Source organism: Eleginops maclovinus, chromosome 14 (assembly GCF_036324505.1).
Source record: "Eleginops maclovinus isolate JMC-PN-2008 ecotype Puerto Natales chromosome 14, JC_Emac_rtc_rv5, whole genome shotgun sequence".
NCBI lineage: Eukaryota > Metazoa > Chordata > Actinopteri > Perciformes > Eleginopidae > Eleginops > Eleginops maclovinus.
In genome coordinates, this window is record NC_086362.1 from 6,336,912 (window position 1) to 6,362,690 (window position 25,779).

At 39.5% G+C, this 25,779-nt stretch overlaps 1 protein-coding gene across 9 annotated transcripts in view; it reads right to left on the reverse strand.

Annotated features, from left to right (window-relative positions):
* Positions 1–25,779, reverse strand: part of sorcs2 (sortilin-related VPS10 domain containing receptor 2) — a 195,442-nt gene that overhangs the window by 32,524 nt on the left and 137,139 nt on the right. For all 9 annotated transcript variants that reach the window (XM_063900623.1, XM_063900618.1, XM_063900620.1 and 6 more), the window contains exons 4-6: positions 9,789–9,953; positions 7,080–7,153; positions 1,119–1,183 (exon numbers count right to left, since the gene is read on the reverse strand). In XM_063900623.1, the coding sequence (XP_063756693.1) occupies positions 1,119–1,183; positions 7,080–7,153; positions 9,789–9,953 (304 nt within the window). The remainder of the gene's footprint in view (positions 1–1,118; positions 1,184–7,079; positions 7,154–9,788; positions 9,954–25,779) is intronic.

Sequence of the window (25,779 nt, forward strand, 5' to 3'; positions counted from 1 at the left end):
GATAATTTGGAGGAAGAGGAAGAGGAGGAGGGGGGACCAAGTGATGCTCCATTGCCCCAGAAAGAGCACTCGTTCCTGGGCAGCTGGCCCACTCAGACAGCCGTTCACCAGACACAGACACACTGTTGTTCGGGCCGACAGCTCTCACATTGGTGGCAGCTTTCAGCGAGTTGGTGAAATCGCTTTGTCTCCTCGAAGGATTTAGGATATTTGTACATGCTTCTAGAGAAATTTAAGGATGTTTAAATATCCTTTTTTATTATTTTTTATTTCAGCACTAACCTGCCTGTCTGTCACTTAACTGATACCATAATCCAGATTTTCTTTTTTCCCCCTAAGGGCCTGTGAAACCCTTCCTTAATTTAACCCATTAGCTCCCCATTGACCCCCTGTCCACACACACCCCATCCACAGCAAGGTCAACCCTTCCCTTCTATTCGCTGAATTGACACTGCAGGCTATACTAAGATTAGTGCTACCTTGATGCAGGGAGAGAGAAAAAATGTGAAACCGCAAAGAAAAATAACCCCCAAAGAATCAAAACAGGTAGGTGGGATTGCCAAATATATTTTCATAATGGTGACACAACACCTAGCCCTTATGACAGTTGGTGTTTGTAAAATGCCAATTAATGTAGCGATGAGTCAACTCAAAATAAGAATACTGCAAGCTAATAAACACAGATGTTTGTGGAAGATATCTCATCAGCATTTTTTTTCTGAGGAAGAAATGCATCAAACTCATTCATTAGGTATATTTTATTTTGGGCTAACGAGCCAACTAGTTTTGTGGTTTTAATGGTTAACCCTAACCTCTAAAGTTTCCCCGGAAAAAGGCAGTGAAGTGAAACTTGACGACTACTTGTTTGCCTCTCATGGCTCATATGTATTTGCAATTGGTAAGTTACTGTATGATGTTCTGTGACAAAGTTTCCCACATTTATTATAGCTATGTGTAAGTTCCATACATTTACATTTCGTCTGCAAGCAAATCCATCAATTGTTGGAATTCCATAAAAAAAAAATGCCTGAAATATCACAGTGCCAGTGTGGCCGGGCCCTAAAAGGGTAGAGAATAAATATACAAATAATATATGTGCATATGCATAATCACCGTACCTCCACTCGTGTCTTGCATTTCCATGTGTACCAGATCGGGGTCCACATCAACACCTGATACTGACCTGGAATACAGAAGAGATCAACACGAGTTAAAGAAGTGTTCTGGGACAAAATCATTCTTACTGATGATTTCCTTTGTCTTTTATGCCTTTATTAAGTTGATGAAGCAGTTATACTTTAAAAAGCAGAAAGAGAGAGGACAACATGAAGCAAAGGGCTACTGTTTGGATTTGAACCTGGGTCGCTGTGCTAGGAAACAGTACATAAACTCAGACTATAATAGAACTTAAACCACAAAACACCAACTTTAGATTGCATTTAAGGCAGCACAGTAAGAAAAACAAAATGTTGTTTCCATTGGATGAGTAAAAACCTAAGGATTCATGTCTGATGCAAGCACCCACAGCCATTGCCCTTAATGTAGCAAAGTAAACAAGCTAGTGGACGGTTGGTTTGGAAGATACAGTGTATGTTATTGATTTTGTACAAAGAAATCATTTTTCGCCAGCATTGACCTAAGATAGAAAGGTCACAACCTATATTCTGAGCCTTGTCCAATGTCAACTGAAGTGTCATGTCTTAACAGATGGTAGCACTACACAGCTGTGGAACAAGATAAATGCATATCTCAGACTAATGGCAGATTTTATAATGAACCGTGTTTAAATCTTAGATCACATCATACAAGGACAGGTACACTTCCTTTGGTCCGTTTGCGTGTACTTAGCCTAATGTGCTTAAAAACCTCCAGAATTGTATACCCCTTCAACACCATAATGTATACCATAGTAGACTGTGTGGCCTTCAGTGTGCAGTAAACTAAGCAGTTCATCTGATTAGAACTGTGTGGAGCAGTCTGTGAAATTCCCCCAGCCCAGTAAAGATTGAACTGAAATTTAAAACCTCGTTACTTTGCCTATAAAGACTCTTTACGAGCAATTAGCAGGCCATCGAGGGACGAGAGAAGATGAATCACAGGAAGTGCGACAGGATGATGGTCCAGTCTTAAGCTCAGTGGTTTATTTAAATCAAAAAGTGCAAGCAATGCATGTGACTTTAGTCAGTGACCAACAGCAAATCAGGATTTCTTTAGAGCTTCGCAGGTGAAATCACCAATGAAAATGTAGCTGATGTACTCTATATTACACTTTCATTTTATAAATCTAGTTTAAATGGCACATGATCATGACCATCATGAATAAGTATAAATTATTAAGTTATTTAGTCATGAGTTAAGAAATGCCTTCCTCTACTAGAATTAACGCAGTCATACCACAAACTATAAAGGTTATAATTCCTAATAAATTATAAAATGCACATAACCAGAGTGTTTCACAGCTAGTAAACTGTCTTCGCACACCGTACTGCATGTATATGGGACAAAGCTTTTGCTGCAATGTACAGTAGCATCTCAGAGTATTGAGAATGCAACGATCAATTCAATGAATGTGAAAGTCAAGGTTGCTGTGAAAGCCTTACTTGATTCCAAGCATAGGGCCAAATCTTCAAGGATTCTAATAATTGTATTTGATAAGAGGCTTTAATTAATGTGATTTGCGAAATACGAAACTCCTTTAAGGAAAATCTTGTTGCTTAGGTTGTAGGAGTAACAAGGACAGAGAGAGTGTGTTTGTGAAGAATGAATATTAACCTGCTTATTAATGTGAAGGAGGTTAGCCCCTAAGGTTGTGACAACAACTTAAGGCTCACTTAAGACTGGCTGAACTTGAAGGTGGACCATCTTTTATCAATGATAAGCTGCTCCTCTAAAACTTTGCTGGATGTTTTTCCCAAAGAAAAATAAATGATTTGTTTGGCATGTGAACCATTAAAAACCAGAAAGCTGAAGGTGAGCTCTTCCGATGTAGTGGGATGAAGCAGCCTCAACAATTAAGAGGCTGGAACCACAGAGTATGAATATATAATATACGTGCATAATGTTTTTCCTAGCATTTATATTTTATTGCCTATACTATTCAAACTTTTACAGCCCAGAATCACAAAACCAAGGTCCACAGAAAACATTGGGTTTGCTGTAGAAACCAGCAGAGTGGTTTTTCGTTTTATGTGAGCCGGCTGACAGAATCTTGTTGTTTTTATGAGCGTTAGGTCACAGGATAGGCCACGGTTTGGGCCATCCTGTCTGCAGAATTTTGAAGCACATTTATGTACAGGCATGTCTACTTCTCTTCCTTTTTACAGATGTAGCAGGTCACAACCTTCCCGAATGTTGTGAAAGCCTGAATACATGAGTGTGCGTCTGCTGCAGGCTACTTCAACCTGAGCTGAATAAAGAGATTCAAGGATTACATGTACACTATAATGTCATCATTTGATCTTCACATTATTAGCCAGACCATATGAAAAATGTATTTAGTTAAGGCTGTAAAGTTGTGTGCCTATGACACAAAAACGAGGGAGATAACAGGGTAAAAGCCTGGTGAAAATTGAGGGAAATTCACAGTAAATCAAGACATTTGTGTAACATTCCTCCATCAGACTGCAGGGATTCTTAGTGTCATATTTGAATTTCACACTTTCTTGTGATCTGCAAATTAAACTTCACCAATATCAAATTTGAATCTCTGCAAAGTATTTTTTTATTTCATAGCTGGATTGGGAATCCTACCATTTGCTAGAATTAAACATCTTCATACCGATCAGAATGCTACAGATATTCTAATAGTTCAATATTTGACTAGTTTTGGCAAACATTCACTGGCTCCCTCATGGTCAGACTCAGCGCTTCAGATTACTCACAGAATATTAAACGGACATGCCCTTTTGCACCTGTTTGATTAACCTTGTAATCCAGTGAGGACTCTAATGTATCAGGGCAGAGAGAACATGAGTCCTGTTGGTTCCCAGTAAGAAAAATAAGTTGTCTGATTCCCTTGGAATAATGTCCCTGCAGACCTTGGACAGTGGGATTCTATTGAATCCCTTAAAAGCAAACGTTAAATCATTTACATGAACTTTAAGTTAATAACTTGTTCTTTCCTTAGCTAGCTGGGGGGTGATTCTCAGCCTTGATGTATAATTAAAGTGTAGTTGTTATAGACCTTGTTTATCCTGCCAGAGAGAATAATATTAACTTTCTGATACTTACTGAATAATAATCCTATGTTTGTTTGTCTCCCACAAGCACAGCTGTGTACCCTCCCTTCCCTCTGTTTGTTCCAATCTCCTCCATTTATTTTTGCTTCTTCTTGTGAGTTTGTGTCCGTCTCTTTCAATGGCGGGGAGGAGATTGTGTGGGTACGGATCTAGCTATCTGGTTAAACCTGCATTATATGTATAGGTTCTGGTCATTCGTTTGTCTTTACTTTAAAAAAAAAAAATGTATTCCCTCAGTTCTCTCTTTGGGGGTTTAACTTCATATTTTTCTCTTTATAGTTTTTTTTGTTAATGAGTTTTCCTTATCCTGAGTGAGGGTTTTATGATAAAAGGGAGTCATAAACTTTGCAAGCCTCTTAAGGCAAATTTCTGATATGTGATATTGGGCTATATGAATAAAATTGACTTAATTTAAGGAGTGTTTTCCCTAAAAGTTGAACTATACCAAAACAAAATCCTTTTGTTATTGTTTATCTATCTTTTGATAAATGCTAAATATGTGTAAAAAACAACCTCCTCTCATTTACCTCCCTCTGGGAAAAATAAACTCTTTACAGCTAAGTAAAGGTCTGTGTGGAGAGCATATAGGAGGCAGAATGCATTGGCCGAAATGCAAATTCAGAACACATTGGCTATCATTTAATGGTGCTTTTTTTTGTTGCCGGATATTAGTTTGGAAACAGGCTTCTTAAAAACTCAAGTTTAAAACTCCTGTCTCTAGTTGATAATCGCATTTCAAACAATGAATGTTGAGCGAAAAAAAAGGTCTTTGCCGGGGATATCCACCGTCTATAGACCCTAAAAATAGTTTTAGAAGTATTGACGCCAACATTTAGATCCCTTGTGGGATTTTAAGTATATAACTCTCAAGAATGGTGTACTTTGGACTGATGCTATTGTTTGTAGGTATAAATCAGAGGTGTCTCGGCTTGCATTTTAACTAATTTGCCTTTGGCGGGTGAAGATACAAACTAACACAAGTTTGCAATAACTTCTAACCTTCAGAAGACGAGAAAGACCGTTTGTATTTATAGCAGCAAACTCAAATGAGTCATCATGAAATAACGCAGTTTGGAAAAGGAGGAGTATGAAGAAAAAAAGGTCAGAAATGAAAAAGAACTGCACAAAAGTTGAGGAGGAATCAGGATAAAGGACAGGAGTTATAGAGCAAAACCTGAGAGAAAATGAGATGAAGGCGAGAATGAGGATGGGGAGCGCCTTAAGCATTGAAGAATGGGATGTGCAGTGAAAGAATATACAGTGTGGGTCCTTTCACTGCCAGATGAACCACAAAACTAAAAGAGATGAATCTATAAAGAGGTTCTGCTGCATAAACTCCAGCATTTACGCCTAAAATCCAATTCAAATTTCTACTCCAAGACAAATTGGAGCAGAAGTATTTGAATTATGGCAACTATAAAGCTGAGTTATTATTATCTGGGATATAACTGCTGTAGACATAATGTAGTTTTTTTAGTTTCCAGTTTTTAAATTGGAAAAAAAAGGATCAGAATATTGTCTAAAAATGAATCCAATTACTCAGCAGGGGATCAAGTATTTTGACAACGTGGTGATTCAAAGAAACGTTTCAAACACTTGAATTTGCTTCAGTGAGAGGACAGGTTTGACACCACTGTGCAGCGTAGACCAATATTTTGTTAGCCTAGCTTAGCATAAGACTGAAGAGATCGCTTAGCTTTGTCAAAAGATTAAAAGTGCCTATCAACAACAATAAAGTTGCCTTACCCACACAGCATATCTTGTTTTAAATCCCCATTCAGCACCCTACGTGTAAAACAAGACTAACAGCTCTATTTATGCTGTGTTTTCACAATGTGTTACTCAATCATCCAGAGAGCGACATGATTTCCTAAAGCAGGAACAGCTGTTCCAAGGGATTTCACCAAGTGAGAGCCGCTTGTTGCCTGATTAAAATAGAAGATGGGTGCATCGGCAGTAGGCATCAACATGCTGATATGCTTACAATGACATAGCCTCACTGACTTTGGGGTGCTTACCAAAATGAGCCAATTAGCAATAATAAAAAGGAATGGAATGTCATTAGCACTGAAGGTAATTGGTCTTCATCTAGTATTTGCGGAGAACTATGGAAAAGTGAAGGGATTACCAAGGTGATAGCATCGAAGTCATTAGGATGCAGCATTTATAACAGCTTTATCTATTTGTCTAATGCTTCTGTGCAGCAACATCTGCAGTCCTGTTTACCAAACACTCTCTTTTTTTGGTCTCAGTACAGGCACAATAGCATCCAACCCAGCAAACCTCATTATATTCTAAAAGACAGTAGACACAGTGGTCCGCTGTCATTCGCCAAGAATCTGTGAGCATGAAATTCCCCATGTAGTCACAGATTTGATTTTAACATTTAGTGAGCTTTAAAGTTACGTTTTTTTTCCACATTAGGGGGATAGTTGATTCCTCTGTTGGAGTCTAAACAATTCCAGACTCCAGTTTAACACTCATTAGATTGATATTGATCTTTTCATCATTTTTTAAATGCTGAACTATTGACATTAAGACCTCAAGGGCTGATAATTATCCAATGTCTTATCTACTTTATTAAAGATGTTATTAGGGCAGATTAACTGGACATGAGGGAGTTTAACCATACCTTTTATTCAATGTTTAAATTTATTCCTCTTGTTTCTTATTTTATTCTTACAAATCAAAGACTTGTGCCCAGTGACAGTAAGTGCTTTCTACTGAGCCACTTGTTGCTGCTTTGCACATGTATTAGTCAATGAAGAAGTCGCCAGCTGCAAATTAAGCTGACACATGAAGCCCTATTCATCAATAATGAGAGAATACACTTTCACTGACCAGAAGACTTTGTCCTTGGTCACGCGCTCCTGAAGCAAAGTCCACTTACGACCCAGGTCTGTAGAAGCAAAGAGCTGGACACAGAAAACAGAGAAAAGAAGTTAGACATAAAAAAAAACACATATTATAAAGCCTTACCACAAGCCAGCTTTTTCCAGCTGTATCCTTCAAATGGGAGGATAGATCAGGTCTGTTTGGAACAACCCAGTTCATCCAATCAAGCTACCAAATTTCATGGTTCACAAAATAAAGACAGCGCTCAATTAATTATTAATCATAGGAGATGTGTGTGTGTGTGTGTGTGTGTGTGTGTGTGTGTGTGTGTGTGTGTGTGTGTAGCTAATATCTTTTGAGCAATATGTAGGTATTGCTAGAATGTGTTGCCTGAGCTCATGCGCCATTGATCGCACCATTCGCACCCATAATGAATGTCTATTGATCTCTACACACAAGGTATCCTTCATGCTTCAAAAGCGCATTGGAGCTAGGAAAAGTATTTCGCCACACAAAATTCAACTACTATCTCAAAAACAGAAATACTTCAGGGTCAGGGTCAGGATATGCGAGTCATCAATTCCATATGAAAGCACATTTGAACCGTGAATATCTAGATTTGAAGCTGATAGAAAGAAGCCACTGTCATCAAAAACCTTCTTAATTTAAACATGCCGCTGCACGTCCTATCATTCTCGAGCTAAATTATTATTTTGTTCTGTTTGAATGGAGACCCCACTTCTATCTGCCCATATGGAACAGATTAAAACCTTATTGAATTTCTTATTTAATTATGTGTAAATTATTCAACTTGAGGAGTTGAAAAGGCTCAAATTTATGGCATTTTGGATCTCATGTCACTCTTGCCTGTAGCCCAATTTCTGATTTAAATCACAGTTTTCAATAAGGAGGTATGTGAATGTGTTTGAAAAGGCAGATGTGTCAAAGTTGTCAACTGTGGAATCACAAGGAACTTTTTTTTTAACATTTTGTGAGGGAGTGACAGCAAAGAGAGAGAGGGACAACAAAATCTCTCATGGATTTTTTGAACATAGAAATGAAGATCATGTTTCGTTTGTGTCCTTTTTTTGTAACGTGTTACTAGTAATTGTAAAGGAATACATTTTTTAAGTAATCCCCCCAACCCAGGCCAGGTCCAAACCAAATCCAGGGTCAATTTAAACCCTGGTTGTTGTGTGTTTAGCTGGGCGAGGCCTTTATCTTTTTACTCTCTCCATCTCAGCACACAACTTTTCTTTTCATTTCCCCAGGTGATTAGAATTCCTCAGGGAAGGACCAGGCACAGTGTGGCGACAAGTGTCGTGATGACATAAATGATTGGCCCGTCAAGCTGTCTACTCATTCCTATTTGCATTATTGTAGATGCTCATTGTTAACGGCAGGCCAGACCGTCCCACAGAAAAACACTGTCATGGTTAAACAAGCCACTGCGTACTTTTCAAACATCAGTATGTCAGTGTATACGCATCAGCTTGTATCTCTTCAAACTAAGATGACATTTCATCAAAGCCTTATTGCTGACCCTCCTTCTATGATGTATTTGACTTTCCTGAAGCAGAGAACCATTTTGTACGTAATCAATCCAGAGTTTGTCAGTGGCAGAAACAGTGAAACCTGTGCTTGAAACATGGATTAAGCATCACTGGGGTCATCTTGCAGCTCTTTTTCTACAGTGCTGTAAGCTTGAATGTGTCACAGACGGAATTATTTCAAAGGCTCCCCGCAACAAGACGTAAGTAATACATAGGACGGCAGTGTGGTGTTTCAATCGTCATGTTTGCTCGGGACGCACTGACATGTTAGAACTAAGCAAGCAATTAATTCCACCATGTAGCGGAGAGGGATCGGGGAAAACAGCATTGTAGGACACAGAGATCCATGTAGCAGAACTATTACATAATATACAATTGTGCATTAAGCATGGCTCATCAACCAGCAAGTGAGTTTCCACCTTCACAGTATGATTATCTGTTTTAATTAGCCTAAACATCACTATTAAGCCTACAGTTCAAGTTAAAAACACAGCGGGGAGGCATATTCCCCTTAAAAATAAACGGAATATGGCGGCTACGACAAAAAGACGTTTGACAGGAACTTCATTTTGAATTTGACAAATGTGTTTGTATATATTGACTAACATATCTTGATTCCTTTATGTCTTTTGTACAGCACTTTATTACACTATATTTAGTGCTATATGCAGAGTTTTATTGTGCATCGTGCAAACAAATCCCCAGATTAGCAAAACCGAATAAGAAAAGAAAAGTCAGTCTACAGTGAATTGTCCATGCATTTAAGTAATTGAACAAAATTGATATTGGTGATAGGATTATGTGTATTTGTTGCATCCAAATCCAGACTTTTTTTCTGAAAATATTTCAGATTTTTACTACTGAAAGTGAAGTTTGATGGCAACACGCTGTTGTTGAAATGAAATATCAAAGTGCGTGTACTTGGAGTCAAACCGTTTGCTTTCATGTGCATAAGAAGATGTGCCCTACAGCTGTATTTCTGTATGGTAAATCAAACATCAAGTTTCCTCTGATGTTCGTGTTCTGCTAGTGCATTTGAAAATGGGAATTTAATGCATTGCTGCTCTGACAGCTTTGTGTATCATCACTGCTGCTGTTGTTCATTCCTTCAGCCTCAGAAGCAGCTTTTTTATTCATGTTGCCACGGCACTTTGATACCCACCCTGCCCTCCTTGCAGTAGGCCAGGAGCTTGTCCTCTTCCTTAGGGTGGAAAACGACCGTGTCCGGGGTGAAGGAGATGGGCTGTCGCTGGAAGGAGGAACCTTCATCTGTGCTGATGAACAGCATCTGATCCCTTTCATTTATGGATGAACCCACCAGCACTACCTAAAAGATTCACAGAAAGGAAAGAAAACAAGGTCAGAGGTCAAATGGCCAAAGGGTGTTTTCCTCCAGGAGCGAAGGTACAAGAAAGTCATGAATATAAATGCATATTTTGAAACCCGTTCACTGTGCAATAACAACTTTCCATCAAGCTTACATGCTGCTTAGACCGAGGTGACACTGTATTGATTATCAATTTAGTTTTATAGCTCATAAAGTAAAGGTATTACACTGGGGGCACACTAGGACTCTCCAATCCACCCATCATAATTATGTCAAGGGCGCCCAGAAGTAAAGATACCGATAAGCGTGATCAATAGGAACTAATGAAGTAGTCAAATGTATTATGAATGGGGTGAAACTGTCCAATGGTGTCCCTGTTTATACTCCTTAGATCTTTTATTATAGAAATCATTTTGAACAATTGCTTCATTCAACAAAATAATAAAAAACATTTGTTGACAGCTGTGTTTTTTGTAAACACACGTCACCTTGTAGCCAAGGTTGATATAACTTTAAATAAGCATGCATAGAAATGATCAGTTAAGTATTTATGGACGGCTGTTTCTGGAGGTAAAGCAGGTCGGCACAATTTGAAGGGCTTTATCTGGTAAGCTTTTTTAACTGCAGTCCTTTTACCCTATATGCTTGATTATTTTCAACAAGGCATTATCTTTTTGCAACAGTGCATGAAATCAGGGTTTAAGCTTCCCTCTGAGTTATATTTCTCTGTAGAAATGGGGTTGCACGAGAAAATAAATTGATCTGAAAAATGTCAAATAGTTGTGAGTGTTTTTAACAAATTAGAGATTGGTCTGTTTTTTCAACTCTACTCTACGACTATACTCATCTTTGCTCAAGTATACACCACAGAAACTGTATTTAGAATTAATAAATGAATTTGTAGGCATTTACACACAAAAGCTTGTTAGTAAGCACACATACAAATGAACACACACATACACACACACACACACACACCCCTTTCAGTATTCTAATCATGACTGCAGTGAGGCAGCAAGCATAGCATGGCCCACATCTTGCTGGCTGCACTACTTGAAAGCTGTGTGTGTGTGTGTGTGTGTGTGTGTGTGTGTGTGTGTGTGTGTGTGTGTGTGTGTGTGTGTGTGTGTGTGTGTGTGTGTGTGTGTGTGTAAAACTCTTTCTTCTTGTGAACACACTTCCCTGAGCAACATGGTCAATTAAAGGCCTGGCGTTTGTTTGGCTGCCAGAGGGGGACATACAAGGACAAGCAGTGGGGTGGTAAAGGAAGACGAGCAGGAACTTAAGAGGCAGAGAGGAATGTATTATTTCTCTTCACATTTATTTTCATGGTTTAGTGCCTTGCTCAAGAGCACTTGGTTGTTCAGCGAAAGCAGAGCTCTTGCAGCATATTTTGACAGGTATTTAAAAAAATGTTTCCTGTAATATATTAAGAATGTAGGCTAAACTGCTGTTGGACATAACTAAGCTATAAGAAGTAGGAAACAATATGTCTATTATTGTGTGATGTTCCAAAGCCTGGAAAGTACCCTTTTACCACTTCTGGTTCATTCGAAGGCAACATTTATTTTAACGTGTGAAAAAGACTTTAGCCTCGCCGTGGTGCAGCTCAGCCATTCAACAGTTATGTTGTTTATTTATGGCCTCACGTTATCTGGAGCTTCCATTTACGCTTAAAAATAAATAAATCACAAAAGGCATAAATATCATAAATAAGTGTTTGCAATATTCTACAATAGTTTTGTTTTTGTGGAGGGAAGCCTTTCAATGCTAATGTCCGGGTCGGCCTGAAAAAATACGTCATCACTGCACCACTGTATAGAGAGGCTATTTTCTCGTTGCTCATGTCTATCTGTGGCTTCCCTTCATGTCCCTGTGGGGCGGCAGCATCAATCCGCTCAGACTGCCTCTGCCAATATGTCTCTGTTTAAAGGACATCACTCAGTTTAACCTAGTTGAGCTCTGACAGTTTGACATCCTCAGGACATACACACACACAGGCCGACCACCCACATTATATCACCACTGACACAAAATGTAAACACTGCAACCACCTGGAAGATGTCATGTTTATGTAGCATGAATATTTGTATAATGCATGAGTGAATCTTTAAAAGTTCAACCGTTAAGATATTGGGATTTATTTAAAGAAGTATAACCATGTATGTCGCTCTATGCATAATTAAATCAGACCCACTGGCCCATAAGACCCTGAAATAACTGTACTATATCCACACAGTGCACAGGACCTTTTTCCACACAGCGGATGAGACGGTCCCTCATGCGCCACAGACATTTTACAAACGTGAAGATTTATGAAACGCACAGCGGTATTTTTATAAGAAGATTACATTTGGCTACTTTTAAGCTATTAAAATAGTGTAACATAAAGGGTCCCTGAGAGTGTGGAGAAAGCATTTTGACTTCTGTGTTGTTGAAGAGTTTAATAGATACACGTGTGGTTTTCCAGTTAAAAACAAACTTAAAAGAAGCTGATTCAAACGGTTTTGAGTATTATAGGTTACATCTGGATCAGTCCTGCCTGACGCCCATGTTAGTAGATATTTGAGATCTTACTAGCATATTGTCTTTGTTGTTATTATGTTGGGTTTTTTTTCTGTACACACGAGAGTCTGTCGTTTTGGTTGATCTCCCCTAGGTTTGTTCCATTTATTTCTCATTAATATTGGTTTTCTTTGGAGAGAATTTCCTTGTGTGATGTGAGGGTCAAAGGAATGAGATAGTTGTATCCTGTTGAGACTAATGTGTAATTTTTGATATTTGGCTCTATAAATAAATCATTTTGTTTACAGGAGCAAAGCATTGAGAAGATTTAAAATAAACGATTGAAACGTATTGCTCACAAGTGTAGATCCAGCAATGTAAAAAAACACGTCAAAATGAATGACAATGTTAGTTATTCTTCTGCTGGACGGCCACAATTCATGAGATCATTACCACTGAAATAAATGAAACGTGCTGAAAGGATGAAAGCTTTAAAACGTTGCAAAAATGCTCTGTCTTGTGGTGTGCAGACGCAGTAACTTGACTTGCCAACAAGGGGCACTCTTGTCAAACTGTGAGCATGCCTATGAATATTCCTAATAGAAAATGAGCTTGATTTAACAATTTACAGATACAAGTGTGACTTTTCCAACAGGATTGGGGGAGGGTTCACCAGAAAATATAATTTCTCTCCTGGAGCGCAAGTCCTGTTCCTCAGCAATCAAAAGACTCTAAACTATTCTTCCTCTGTAACGATTTCCTCTGAGTAATAACTCAATCTTTGGGAAGCACAGTGATGCGATTGTGCGAGGCAGATAAAAGCAGCCCCTTAACTTCCTGCGTCTGCTCTGGGGACTGTGGGGGTGTGACACATTACGGGGATTTATAGAACCAAATATCAGCTCTTTTTAATCTGCAAAGGGATTAAACACCAGTGCGGCTCTGCAGAGCGCACGCCGAATCTGTGCCCATTTGATAATCTCTTCGATCACAGTCAATCTGACTGAGGGGGCAGATCATGGAAGACACAGAAATCATGCTGTGTTGACACATATCAGAAGGAATCAGCCCTATAATCTATTATAAAACAACAAAATCTATTTAGCAGCTTAACAATTGTTTATGGCGGATTGCTTGCGTGCAGTTGTAGTACGAACGGCATGAAGGTCTTACGGGCCAGAAGAGGATGAGAATGTACATTATCTCTGCATTGCATGTCACAACTTCCAGCAGAATTGATAATGACAAGGCTGACATGATACACACATATGCACAGATGTAGCAGTATATCAGATACACCTGGAGAGTATAAAATATGTACATTCACGTGCACACAGATTATCTAAGTGTGCCTTTTGGACTGATGATGCCTCCTGGTATCATACAACAGAATTTGAAAAGCTCTTAAAGGGTTTTGCTTGCATTTGATGTATTTGTTCAACACCACAAGAAAGCAGAATAGTCCAACATTCTGTGAAGCCACTAACTGATTCAAAAGATGGAAAAAAGAAAAAAAGACGAAAGTTGCAATAGTTCAGGTATAATCCTTTCATTGTCATTACCATCGGAGTCTATACACATAAACACACACACACAGGCAAATGCATACCAGTAGCTACATGCAGCGAGCAGAAGCTGCAAGCACAATCACTTTCCACTCAATTACATATGTAAATTGCTCGGGTTTTGGTTTCCACTGTGAGAGAGGGTCTTGTGTGATAGCAGCGCATCGAGCTGTGGTCTGTGGGGAATTAAAATGTGGAAGCGCAGAGCAGCATGGGAGCCCAGAGGACACCAGCAGGCAGTGTTGGAAGCCGTTTGATGTTGGAATGTCTCAACGTTTCTCTGGAACCGCAATACTTTCTGGTACCAAATAGTGTGTGGAAGAGGGTTAGAGAATAGAAACTTGGCATCTGTATTGTTTTGACCATGGTTCTCTGATTCAAGCCACAATTTTCTCTTGTCTCATGCGTCCAGAAGTTCACAATTAAACAATGATTGACAAATGATCTGACAAACTGACCGCTACAGAACACCATAGGTTCTCCAATCCAATCCGTCAAAGATGGTTTTATTCCAATAAGGATATTGATCTTCCTTGTTGGGTCCAACGTGGGAACTGCTGATGTTGGATAAAAAATGTGTGTATTCATGAGAAGAATTGCCTGTCATCCAGTGCGTCTGACATCGCCATGCTGCAATAGTTTGGACCGACCCGGATATTAGCATCGAAAACTGACACAGGATACTACAATAAAATGGATGAAAGAGAATCTTTGTGGGGAATTTGGACATTGAAACATCTGAGGCCCTTATTAAAGTTTGGCCTCTGCTTTTATCTGCAGCTTTATAACATTGACATATTGTTTTGTTGAATGATGACATGATGACATGTTTAATGAAACATACTTGTTGGAAAAGACCTTGAAATGACCTTGAGTTGAGACAGCTTTGTTAAACTTTGATATTTCACGCCTTTGGAAGGACTTCAATCGCTTCAATAACATGTAAGGTACAGATGGAATTTGAAGGGTATTTGGTCTCGACTTCCTTCATTTATTCCACTTGTGTCCTGTGCAGCCTCCAATTTATCGATATCTTAAAATCGAGTCAGTCTAAGCCTAGCATCTACACAATGTCACTGGATTAAGTTGATCCCTTAAACAAGTGGATTCACAAAAAGAACAAAAGACACGATCTTCACTCTCCTCTGAAGCCTGAACTTGTACAGAACAGTCACTTCACACTCACACCCACTGAAAGCAATGCGAGAAATGACACATTTGGTTGGAACGGAGAATCAGGGAAGGCAAACACGGGCGACACACTGTCCTGCGAGGTGTCGGGTACAGGGAGAGGAGGTCTGAGAGGGTTATTGTCCACCTTGGCTACAGTGCAAATGCATTAGTTGAAGGTGTCCTTGTGCATTATACATTAGCTCCATCCCGGGTTGCTGCACTTGTACTACAGTGGAGGTGACTGGTGAACACGCTTGGCTTTGGCAAAACTCACATCTTGGCTCAGGCTCAGAGGAAACCACTGACACACACGTACATTCACACACCCATCTAAGATTATGACTCTGGAAAAATAGGGAAACTGCACCATTGAAAGGACTATTTTGTCCAGAATTTAAGAAACAGTTGGAATTTCTTGAAGCAATTCCAACATTTTGGGTCTTATTTGATTTCTTTTACCTTTATATATTCGGTGGAGTTTCACTGAGAAGCTTAAAGTCTTCTTATAAATGTTATGTTTTGTGGGGTGTCGTTTAAAAATGTATGATTCACGTAACTGTTAATTACTTATATTTTGTGCATAGAAGTAAATCAATGCTATGAAAATAACTGTTGTGGTTGTAATTGGGTTGTTATTTCATGCCAATTTAACTCATTTGATCATTTTAATTGAATTAAAAGGAAAGAAAGATAAATAGACGAAGAGTATTTGGGGTAATATAAATTCCGACTGATGAGATTAAACCATTGTGTGAGTTATGAGTGTGCTTTTAGGTGTTTGATAGTGACGAAAATGACTTTACTCTCCTCTTTCTTTGTGTCTTAATTCTTCATCCAATGCGCTTCAGCCTTCTGGAGAGTAGTGAGGTGATTTCCCCCTAAAACATTATCTTTCTTGGGTCTTTCTACAAAAACTGAAGAACATTCCCATAGTTTACTCTCCATACTCTTGAACCAATCAGCTCCACTATATAAATTGCTCTTAGAAATAATATCCTTTGTAATTTAAACATAGTAGAACAATTGCAATATGTAAACACATCATAAGAAATGGTGTAAATAGAGCCTTGGTTGAAAGGTAAACAATAAATCCTTACAAACGTCATTTCCATAGCAAACTGTGACCTTCTGTATTTTAATCCACAGCTACTTCCTCCCTCCTTCTCGATGCACTTCCTCACATCTTTACCGTTTCCCTATCTGCTTGCCGTTCTGTTTGCCTCAGCTGTCTCCTGCCTTTCTGTCGCTCTCCATCTCATTGACGGATCTCTGTATCTTCATCGATCTTCGGATATCTCTTCCTGCTCCAAGTGTGTATCCCCCTCTAACTGTCCATGATAGACGTCGGGTCGGAGCTCTCCATTATAGGCTGGAGACAATGATCAAACCTCGCTAAAGCTCTCTCGCCGCCTTTTTTAATTACATTCCTCTGTCAAGTAAAGACGAGGAAAATAGAGTAAGGACAGGAAGAGAGGAACCTCCTAGCAATTATTCCAGACTTAATTACATAAAGTTAAAAAAAAGTGTCCCTCCTCGCCTGAAGCTGGGTGTGTGAGTTGGTGTGTGTGCGAGAGAAAGAGCCTCATTATATAAGAATACACCTGAAAGACTTTGCTGTTACTGGTGGCTGCCAGTCAAGTGTCAATCGCACACACACACAAACACACAAACACAGACATGGAGCATTCACCACCATGACAACTCTATTCAGACATAGACATACAAAATGACATCACTATACAGCACTTGCACTTCTATTGGTTAGCGCTCCAACACATTGTACCTAATAGGCTAAGATGCTGGACACACCTAAGCGGATGACCAATCACAACAGAGCCGGCCAACTAACCAATCAGAGCAGACTTGGCTCTGGTTTCAGACAGAGGTTGAAAAGAGGCGCTGCACAGGCAGTAAGAGAACAATAAAGAACCTTGAATTTCAACATTAAAGCATGGAGACATGTACCATTAGAGGCCCAAAAATGAAGCATTAGAGAGTCTCTTTAAACTGTGTCTAACTTCAGCTTTAAGGTAGTTGTTTGATAAAGGCCTTACAATAATCCGCTCAAAAACGTTTCAAAATTGCTTCCGATTTAAACTGGTGATGCTAATTGATGAGACATTACAGGACAGTGTTAGTAATGATGGATATTGTTTTACACTTTACTTCAACTGGGGGATTGCTGGACTCTTAGTGGTCCAAGTCTGCTTAGCAGGGAAATCATGAAAATGCCTGTTGTCTAAGTCAAGTATATTTATTTTAGCTGGGTTGTCTATTTGAAATGTAAATGTATTTCTCAAGACGCAAGCAGACATTGGTTTGACAATCAATGTTTTTTTAATCAATAAAGGGATGGTGCGTGTGAAAGAGACTGAGCAACATACCACATTTACTGAAGGGTTGCATCAGAAAAGAAAACACACTCGATCCAACAGCTCATAATGGATACTTCATGCAACTGCTTCTTTTCTTATTGAGCATTCGTGATGGTTTCAGCAATACTGTAGTTTAGTCTTATATTGAAAGATCATTTATGTTTTGTTCCACCGCTAAACTGAAACAGTGCTGGCCAAGACATAATACTTCAGTTCTTCAAAGAATGGAACTGCTTTTCTAACTACATGTTATAACTCATGATAGTCAGAAATACAAGCAGGGATAGCAAACCTTGTGTGAGGTCAACCATAGGCAATGAAGAGTCCACTCTCCAAGTCTGATTGGTTTAAGGGTGCTATCCTGTGCACCCTTTTTACATAAATCGACTTGCAATAGTGTGAGGCAGTATTAGAAGGACGAGGGTTGGATTGAGGCGTATTGCACTGCTGAGAAGGCTCTCATTAGGAACACAAATATAAAATGTAATAACTTGTGTATACTGAATAACTCAAAAGTTCAACATGCTTACAAAGTAAAATCTAATATGAATCAAATGCTAAATTATGCATTAAGCTGGCTGACTCTGAATCTAGGCTCTGTGGCTGGGTGGGGGGCGTAGCTTGTGAGCGATCTATTGACCGGCCAGAATGTTCGGTCTTTGCCCGGCTGCCTTTTGCTGTCATCTTTCAAGCAATTATTAAAATCTGAAGTGAAAACTTGTGTTTCTTTGGCCCAAAGTAATATCTTCTGCATGCTTCATCACACTCACAAACCAATGGCAATGAATGGCCAGCTCATTGAAGATGGTGTTCAGTCTCTTGCGAAGGCACTCATTGTTGAAACTAATGCAGCAGTTGTATTAGTTTGCAGACAAACAGTGAAGCAACAACCATTGCAGAACATTGACAACTAAAAATCCACCTCAATATAGCACATTTCGCATATGATATTACAGTCAATGCAACAGTTTGGAATCTCGGGCTGAGCTAACTCGCTGCTTAAGGTTTTTGTTCAACACCCACAGATTGTACCTAAGTCAGGTTATATAGGTGAGGGGCTATGGAAAGAATGATACTAATGTCTTTATAAAGAATCAAAGGGTACAGTGGGGCAAAAAAGTATTTAGTCAGCCACCAATTGTGCAAGTTCTCCCATTTAAAAAGATGAGAGATGCCTGTAATTTTCATCATAGGTATACCTCAACTATGAGAGACAAAATGAGAAAAAAAAATCCAGAAAATCACATTGTAGGATTTTTAAAGAATTTGTTTTCAAATTATTGTGGAAAATAAGTATTTGGTCAATAACAAAAGTTCATCTCAATACTTTGTTATATACCCTTTGTTGGCAATGACAGAGGTCAAACGTTTTCTGTAAGTCTTCACAAGGTTTTCACACACTGTTGCTGGTATTTTGCATTCCTCCATGCAGATCTCCTCTAAAGCAGTGATGTTTTGGGGCTGTCGCTGGGCAACACAGACTTTCAAACTCCCTCCAAAGATTTTCTATGGGTTGAGATCTGGAGACTGGCTAGCCACTCCAGGACCTTGAAATGCTTCTTACGAAGCCACTCCTTCATTGCCCTGGCGGTGTGTTTGGGATCATTGTCATGCTGAAAGACCCAGCCACGCTTCATCTTCAGTGCCCTTGTGATGGAAGGAGGTTTGTCACTCAAAAATCCACGATACATGGCCCATTCATATGTATCTTCAGAACGGGTTCTCTTTCTAATGAGCATTGATGGTTTCCAGAATACTTAGTAGTAGGTGTTTATTGAAATCATTATTTGTTCCACCGCAAACACTGAAACAGTTGATGGCAGACAAATATTCATGTTCTCAAAGAATGGAACTGCTTTTCTACACAATGTTATAACTCATGATAGCTAGAAATACGCAAGCAGGGAACACCCTGGTGAGGTTTCAACCATGGCATGAAGAGTCGACTACTGAAGTTGATTGCGTTAGGTCTTTCCGCACCCTTTTTGACATAAATCGCTTGATAGGTGAGGCAGTTTAGAAGGCAGGTTGGATTGAGGCTTTGCACGTGCTGAGATCTTCTTTGGAGCCCAAATTCAAAATGTGTCTGTGTATCTGATTCCAATTTCAACATTGCTTACCAGTAACAATTGATTCTCACAAAGCCAAGCTTGCTGTACTCAATTCTAGGTTTGCGTGTTCAGCTGTGAGCGATCTATTGCCCACAATATTGTTCGGTCCTTTGACAGCTCCTTTGGTCTTGCCAATGATTTTGAAATATTTTAAAGGTGAAATTCTTTTTTACTTGGCAACAGTTCAATACTTGCACATTAATACACTCAAACAAGGACAAAAATGCCTCTTAAAGATGTAGTTACGGGTTCTTGCGAAGGCCAGAAATATGGCAGTTGTATTAGTTTGACAGACAAACAGTGAAGATACAACCGATGCAAACCATTGCAACTAAAAATCCCTCAATTGCACTTTCGATTGTTTTATCAGTCTCACTCGCATGGGGTCCCTTTTGAAGCGAGGGCCTGAAATGGGAAACTGCAGGTGGTGGCAAACTATGCTGGCTGCGCTTAGATTTGATGGACAGTGGGTGAACCTGGTGGAAGCTGCATAAGAAACCAAGTCCAGGTTTGTGTCTTTGTATGTGGAAGAAATGAATTCCATGCAAAGGAACGTAATCCTTTATGAAGTGGAAATAAAGTACACTTTTAAATGCTTGCTTAACCAATCAACTGCTACAAAAAAATCTGCCTGTTAAAATGTTCGCCAACAAGTCTCTCACAGTGTCTGTCTGCTGTTTAGTGCCGATCAGGTAGTGTACAGTACATGTATTGGAAATTAGCTCAGGGAAGAGTTGATCCTTCAGTCTGGGTTGTTGATTACAAATGCCAGATTTGAACATAACACTTCATCCAATGTAAGAATATCGCTGCCTTAAAAGTTTGAATACTGCTTAGGGGATACTGTATTTGATTAATACAACAGATAAAAATACAAAGAGTGAGAATATGAGGCAGAGAGACAGCAGAGACAAAGAGTGAAATGGCAGTTTACAGTTGACAGACCTCCATGCTGCCCCTGACTGACACAATTAAAAGCATTATGCTTCCAAGACCCTCTCATGCAACACACGCTGCTCTGCCAGTCCTGCCTTGTCAGCTTCGCCTGGCAAATTCAATTACCACTTATCATCAGTGACAGGGAGCACTGCTCTGACTGGCATACATATCTCTGCTGCTGGACACACACACACACTCACACACTCACACAGGCACACACACAAGAGGAAAGCCGGCTAGATATAAGGCAGGGCCAAACACAGATGCAGTAAACCCCAACTACAGCTTTCACAATATCAGATTTTCCCCACAACATTGTGGCCAAGAAAAATTCACCTTGACAATATTATCGCAAAACATAAAGTCAATATTTTCATTTGTTTGTTTCCTTTTTTGCTAATTTATTACACTAATGTGTATGTGGTGTGTTGTGGAAGGGAGAGAAACTGTGAATATTATATGTATTTTCAAGATATCATTATATATTTTTTAATAAAGATGCTTATGTCAATTTCTGGTATATCGCAACAGTGTGTACTACTGTTGGAATTATTATTAGAACTATATTGTAACTAAAGCACACAAAAGGTCTTCCAAAACAGCTCGAACCATTCAAAAGTTGTACAATAATAAACCGTTTAAGGCTAAAAGTAAACAGTAGCATCTTAAAAGACCTTTTGAGGTGGAGACAAGCAAACCTTACAACACTATGAGGCTCTGCAATTCATTCTAAATAATGCAAACTATATCTTAAATACTTCAGGAGCTAATTGCTACCACAAGGTCAGCTCTCTATGTAATGGAGAGTTCTCAGGATGAAATGACCACAGCTCTCAGGAACTCAAGAGCATTACAAGGTTGAAAGTGCACATCATGCTCCGAGCTTCAGATTCAATCATAGTTGAACCTGAAATATAGCAAAGTGGACCTGAAATGGGCCTAAAACAAAAACATGAGGGTGGATAATAATCTGAATTGCTGCAGAGAGGTTTGATACTGTCTGCGTTGGAACAAAACCCCATTAGCTCAATCATTTCACAACAGCGTTGCAGGGCACTTCCACGGTGGAGATAATTGATTTGAACAGATATGGAGTATTTAATTGGCTGGCTGACAATGATGTGATGTGAAAATATGTCCTTGTTGCCTGCCTGTAGGCACTTAAAAAACAAGTGGAAATGTGGATACTGATGTCTAGCAAGTCATGTGTTCGATCAACATTTTCCTTCTCACAGGACATCACTCTTTTCTCTTTTTAACTACGCGTTAGATGTTTCATTTCTGACCACAAATGACTCATTTAACTGTGGCTCGGCAAAAAGAGGATGGGTTGGAAGAAATAAAAAAAAAAACCAGCAGGTGATGAGGGTGTGAGACTAAACAGGTTATGATGGCTGTAGGTTTCAGATCACAGAGGCAGAAGGGGATAAAGTGAGTCTTCAGGAGCAGGAATTTAACCAACCAAGCATTTAGGAAACCATCATTTAAATAGAACAATTATGAGACGTTTCCCACTGACAAGCTGGTGCCTGTAAAGAGATATAATGTGACCTGGGAGTGTGAAGACGTAATGAGACGATATTCCACCCTTCAATTCTCATGATGTGTCTTAAAATAGAACTCCTCCTGACTGTACGGCACAAGAGCAGGATGACTAATATGGCTTTTATTTCTGCTGCACTCTTCTCCCGTTTTCTCGATTCCAGCAGACTGTCTCTGACTCAAAAGACATGCCCTGCAGCTACCAAACTGAGCGATGATGAAATACCTGCTACATGAGCCATACAGGAACACATGTCAAACAAACCTGTTTCGATCACAATGTGAGCTGGAAGCCACAAAACATTCCCTTTCAGTCAGCACGGGATCTGTTACGTTTGGTGACTAATCTGCATTCTTAGATTGAATATTGGAATATAAGAGTCAAGTTTTCTGGGAACTCTGAAAGAAATGTACCCACTTTTGTTAGCACAATCATACTTTTGGGGCTGACTATGTTAGGTGATGATTTAACTAATGCTGTGGTGTCTGGAATGTGGCCAGTCATTACTTAACCCCCTCGGCTGGAATATTAACTGCAACACAAAGAAGCATGATGGGAGGCCTTTACAGTGTCATAGTGTTTAAGCTCCTCTCTCTAAATACGAAACAGCGGGACTATCAGCGCAAAGCCGATTACATGCTAATCATGTTAAGGCAACATAATTCCATTGTGCGTTGTGTGCAATGACAATAAAGGTATTCTATTTTATGAGGGAGGAGGAGCACATGGCAGTAGCTGAAGTGGTGTTTACTCGAATCTCTGAATGACATATATCAGTCTGTGAAGATGGGTTGCAGTTTAGACAGCATACGTCCAGTCCTAAACTCACTTTTTGTGATTATAAAATGAATTTAGCAACTAGAAAAGCAATGAACGAGTTCGAAGACGACGGATATGATACAAGTAGCCATTTTACATTAAGTTAACAGTCCATTTTTCAGCTAGTTTGCTTCAACGGATAGCATGCAAGTAAGAAAATCACGCTCCAACAGGATTGGTCAGTTTCACTGGGACTACAGATTACAACAGTAAACAAAACTTTGCTGGCCAAAAGATTCTGTATTCATAAGCAGATATTTGTTTATAGAGAATACAATTAGTCTTGCTTATTGTTTCGTGATGGCTCTGAATGAATCCTAAAGAGGAATTATTGGAACCCTGCAGCATGGTGAGGTTATTAGAAAGAAGATGGAAGGACAAGGGAAGGAGAAACTCTATAATGAGGCTGTCAGACCTAATGGGATTATCCACACTGACCTATGTTGAACCGACAGACACCGCGACCACATTTACCGCATACAAAAGCACTTAATATTGGCGACCACGATGCACAACTATATTTCTGTGTATATATCGCTTAAATAGATGTTCTGACATATATGAGCACATTTTAATGAGTCCACATTCCCACTAGAGCTAAGGCTGCATAGTGTTCAGCGGGCCTCACATGCTTGCAATGAGAAACCTAACATGCTTAGTTAGCATGCTAGATTGCTAACATCTTTTTTTTGCAGTTGTTGGCTGATATATTCACTAGAAAAAATGACTGAACCACATTTATTGGCAATCCACTTATATATATATTTATAAAAAATGTTTCCGATTTAGAGGAGGTCCAAAATCATGAGGTATCCTTTTCTGGAAACCATCAATGTTCACACTAATTATAAAGGAAATGATTTCACTACAATCAGAGAAATTGCAAAGTTGTTGATCAACTGACCAACCACTGACCTAACAGTTTCTCAACCAACTGGGTTATGTCTTTAGGTGTACGAGCGGAAAGTGCCCAATAGATTAAGGCAGGGGACTTAAAGACTCTCAAGCCATAAAAGTAAGGTGTTATAATCACTTTAAACACTATGTTCATTTGTGTTATTTCTATTGTGTTTAATTCATGTCCTATATAGCAAAGTTTGCAAGTTTTATTTTGAATTGCAGTGTGCTTCACTGAAACGTAACTAGAAAGAGTTACAACATACACGACACATCACTGTATGCTGTGAAATTTCATGTTAAGTTGCTACTACATTTCTGTTGCATTAGCAGTACAACAAGCAGTCGCCCCGGTAGCTCTGCTGTGCTGTACACTGTGTGTGTGTGTGTGTGTGTGTGTGTGTGTGTGTGTGTGTGTGTGTGTGTGTGTGTGTGTGTGTGTGTGTGTGTGTGTGTGTGTGTGTGTGTGCGTGTGTGTGTGTGTGTGTGTGTGTGCGTGCGTGTGGCCTTCTGCTGCTGTTGGCAAGAAAACGGCATTGATATTAATCTTGGAACAGTGTGTCAGGTGTGTTAGCATGTCAAAACTGATAACCTATAAAATACAGGCGATTGCTCTACTACAAAACTATACGACAACTTCTACAAACACCACACGTAGCGTGGTATAAGTTGTACCTTCTTTTTTGTGAAGTCATTTTCCCGTGCAGACAGAATGGATAATGAGTGGTTGTTGTGGGTTCACTTTGTACTGCAGATAGATGAGAGTCTACAGGGTACAAAGTCAGGCCTTGTTAAAGCTTCATGCCTGGCTAAACAAACAGCCATTATTGCAATTGTTAGCACACAAAACGAAAAATAGGATTTTATCATTTCATCAATCTGACTGCAATTGCTATGATTTGTCATGAATCTGCTTTGACAACATCAGTCAGAAGGTGAGAGTGTTTCTGAGAGGAGAGGAATGAAAAACACACACACACACACACACACACACACACACACACACACACACACACACACACACACACACACACACACACACACACACACACACACACACACACACACACACACACACACACACACACACACACAGGGGAAGATAGCGACAGGGAGGGGATGGGAGCTAAAACTGACCTTTCTGCTCTCTGAAATGGAATCTTGCATTGTTTCCCCAGAGCAGGCTTTTCAGCACCATCTGTTTTTTATTGACCCCCTCTCCTTGGGTTTTTATAAATGCTTTATTCCTCTTTTTGTCTTTCTCTATTTCTCCTCCCCTCTGACGGATGGAATAATGAGGTAGCGGCAGCAGTGTGCTGCTTCATGCAGAACCAGAACCACCAGTGTCTATCTTTTAGGTCACCGTTTATCTTGAAAAATGTTAACCAAGCACAGGGAAAATATATTTGAAAGCCAATTTTGTGGCTGATATAAGGCAATAGAAATACAGAGTCCATGGCAATTCAAGTCATACGTCCTTGGAGGAACGAGGAATGGGACCAAGTAGTCATGTTTTGACATTGGGCAACGCACACATGCAATCACCCAGTCACTAAACCAATCTTCACTTTCAAAAGCCTGCGAGCCTCACAATATAAAACCATTGTGTACAATATTTCCTGAATTGTCTGTATATCAAAAAAAAGTCCTGCTCTTCCTGACTCTCTTTGTTATAGGGGAGATAGATGGTTCTGTGTTCAGCACACGACAATGTGAAGCCTCCAGTGCTCCGCTACAGTAAACAGTTGTTAGTAGATTACTTGGAATTAATAGCGACCTGAGGGTTCGGGCAGGAGAGAACCCTGCGGCTTTGTATTCACCTGCATGCATTATCACCGCTTTGGTTCTTATGAGCAGGCCATTTGTTAAGATTTAACCAGGATGTCAGAGATGGGCGCC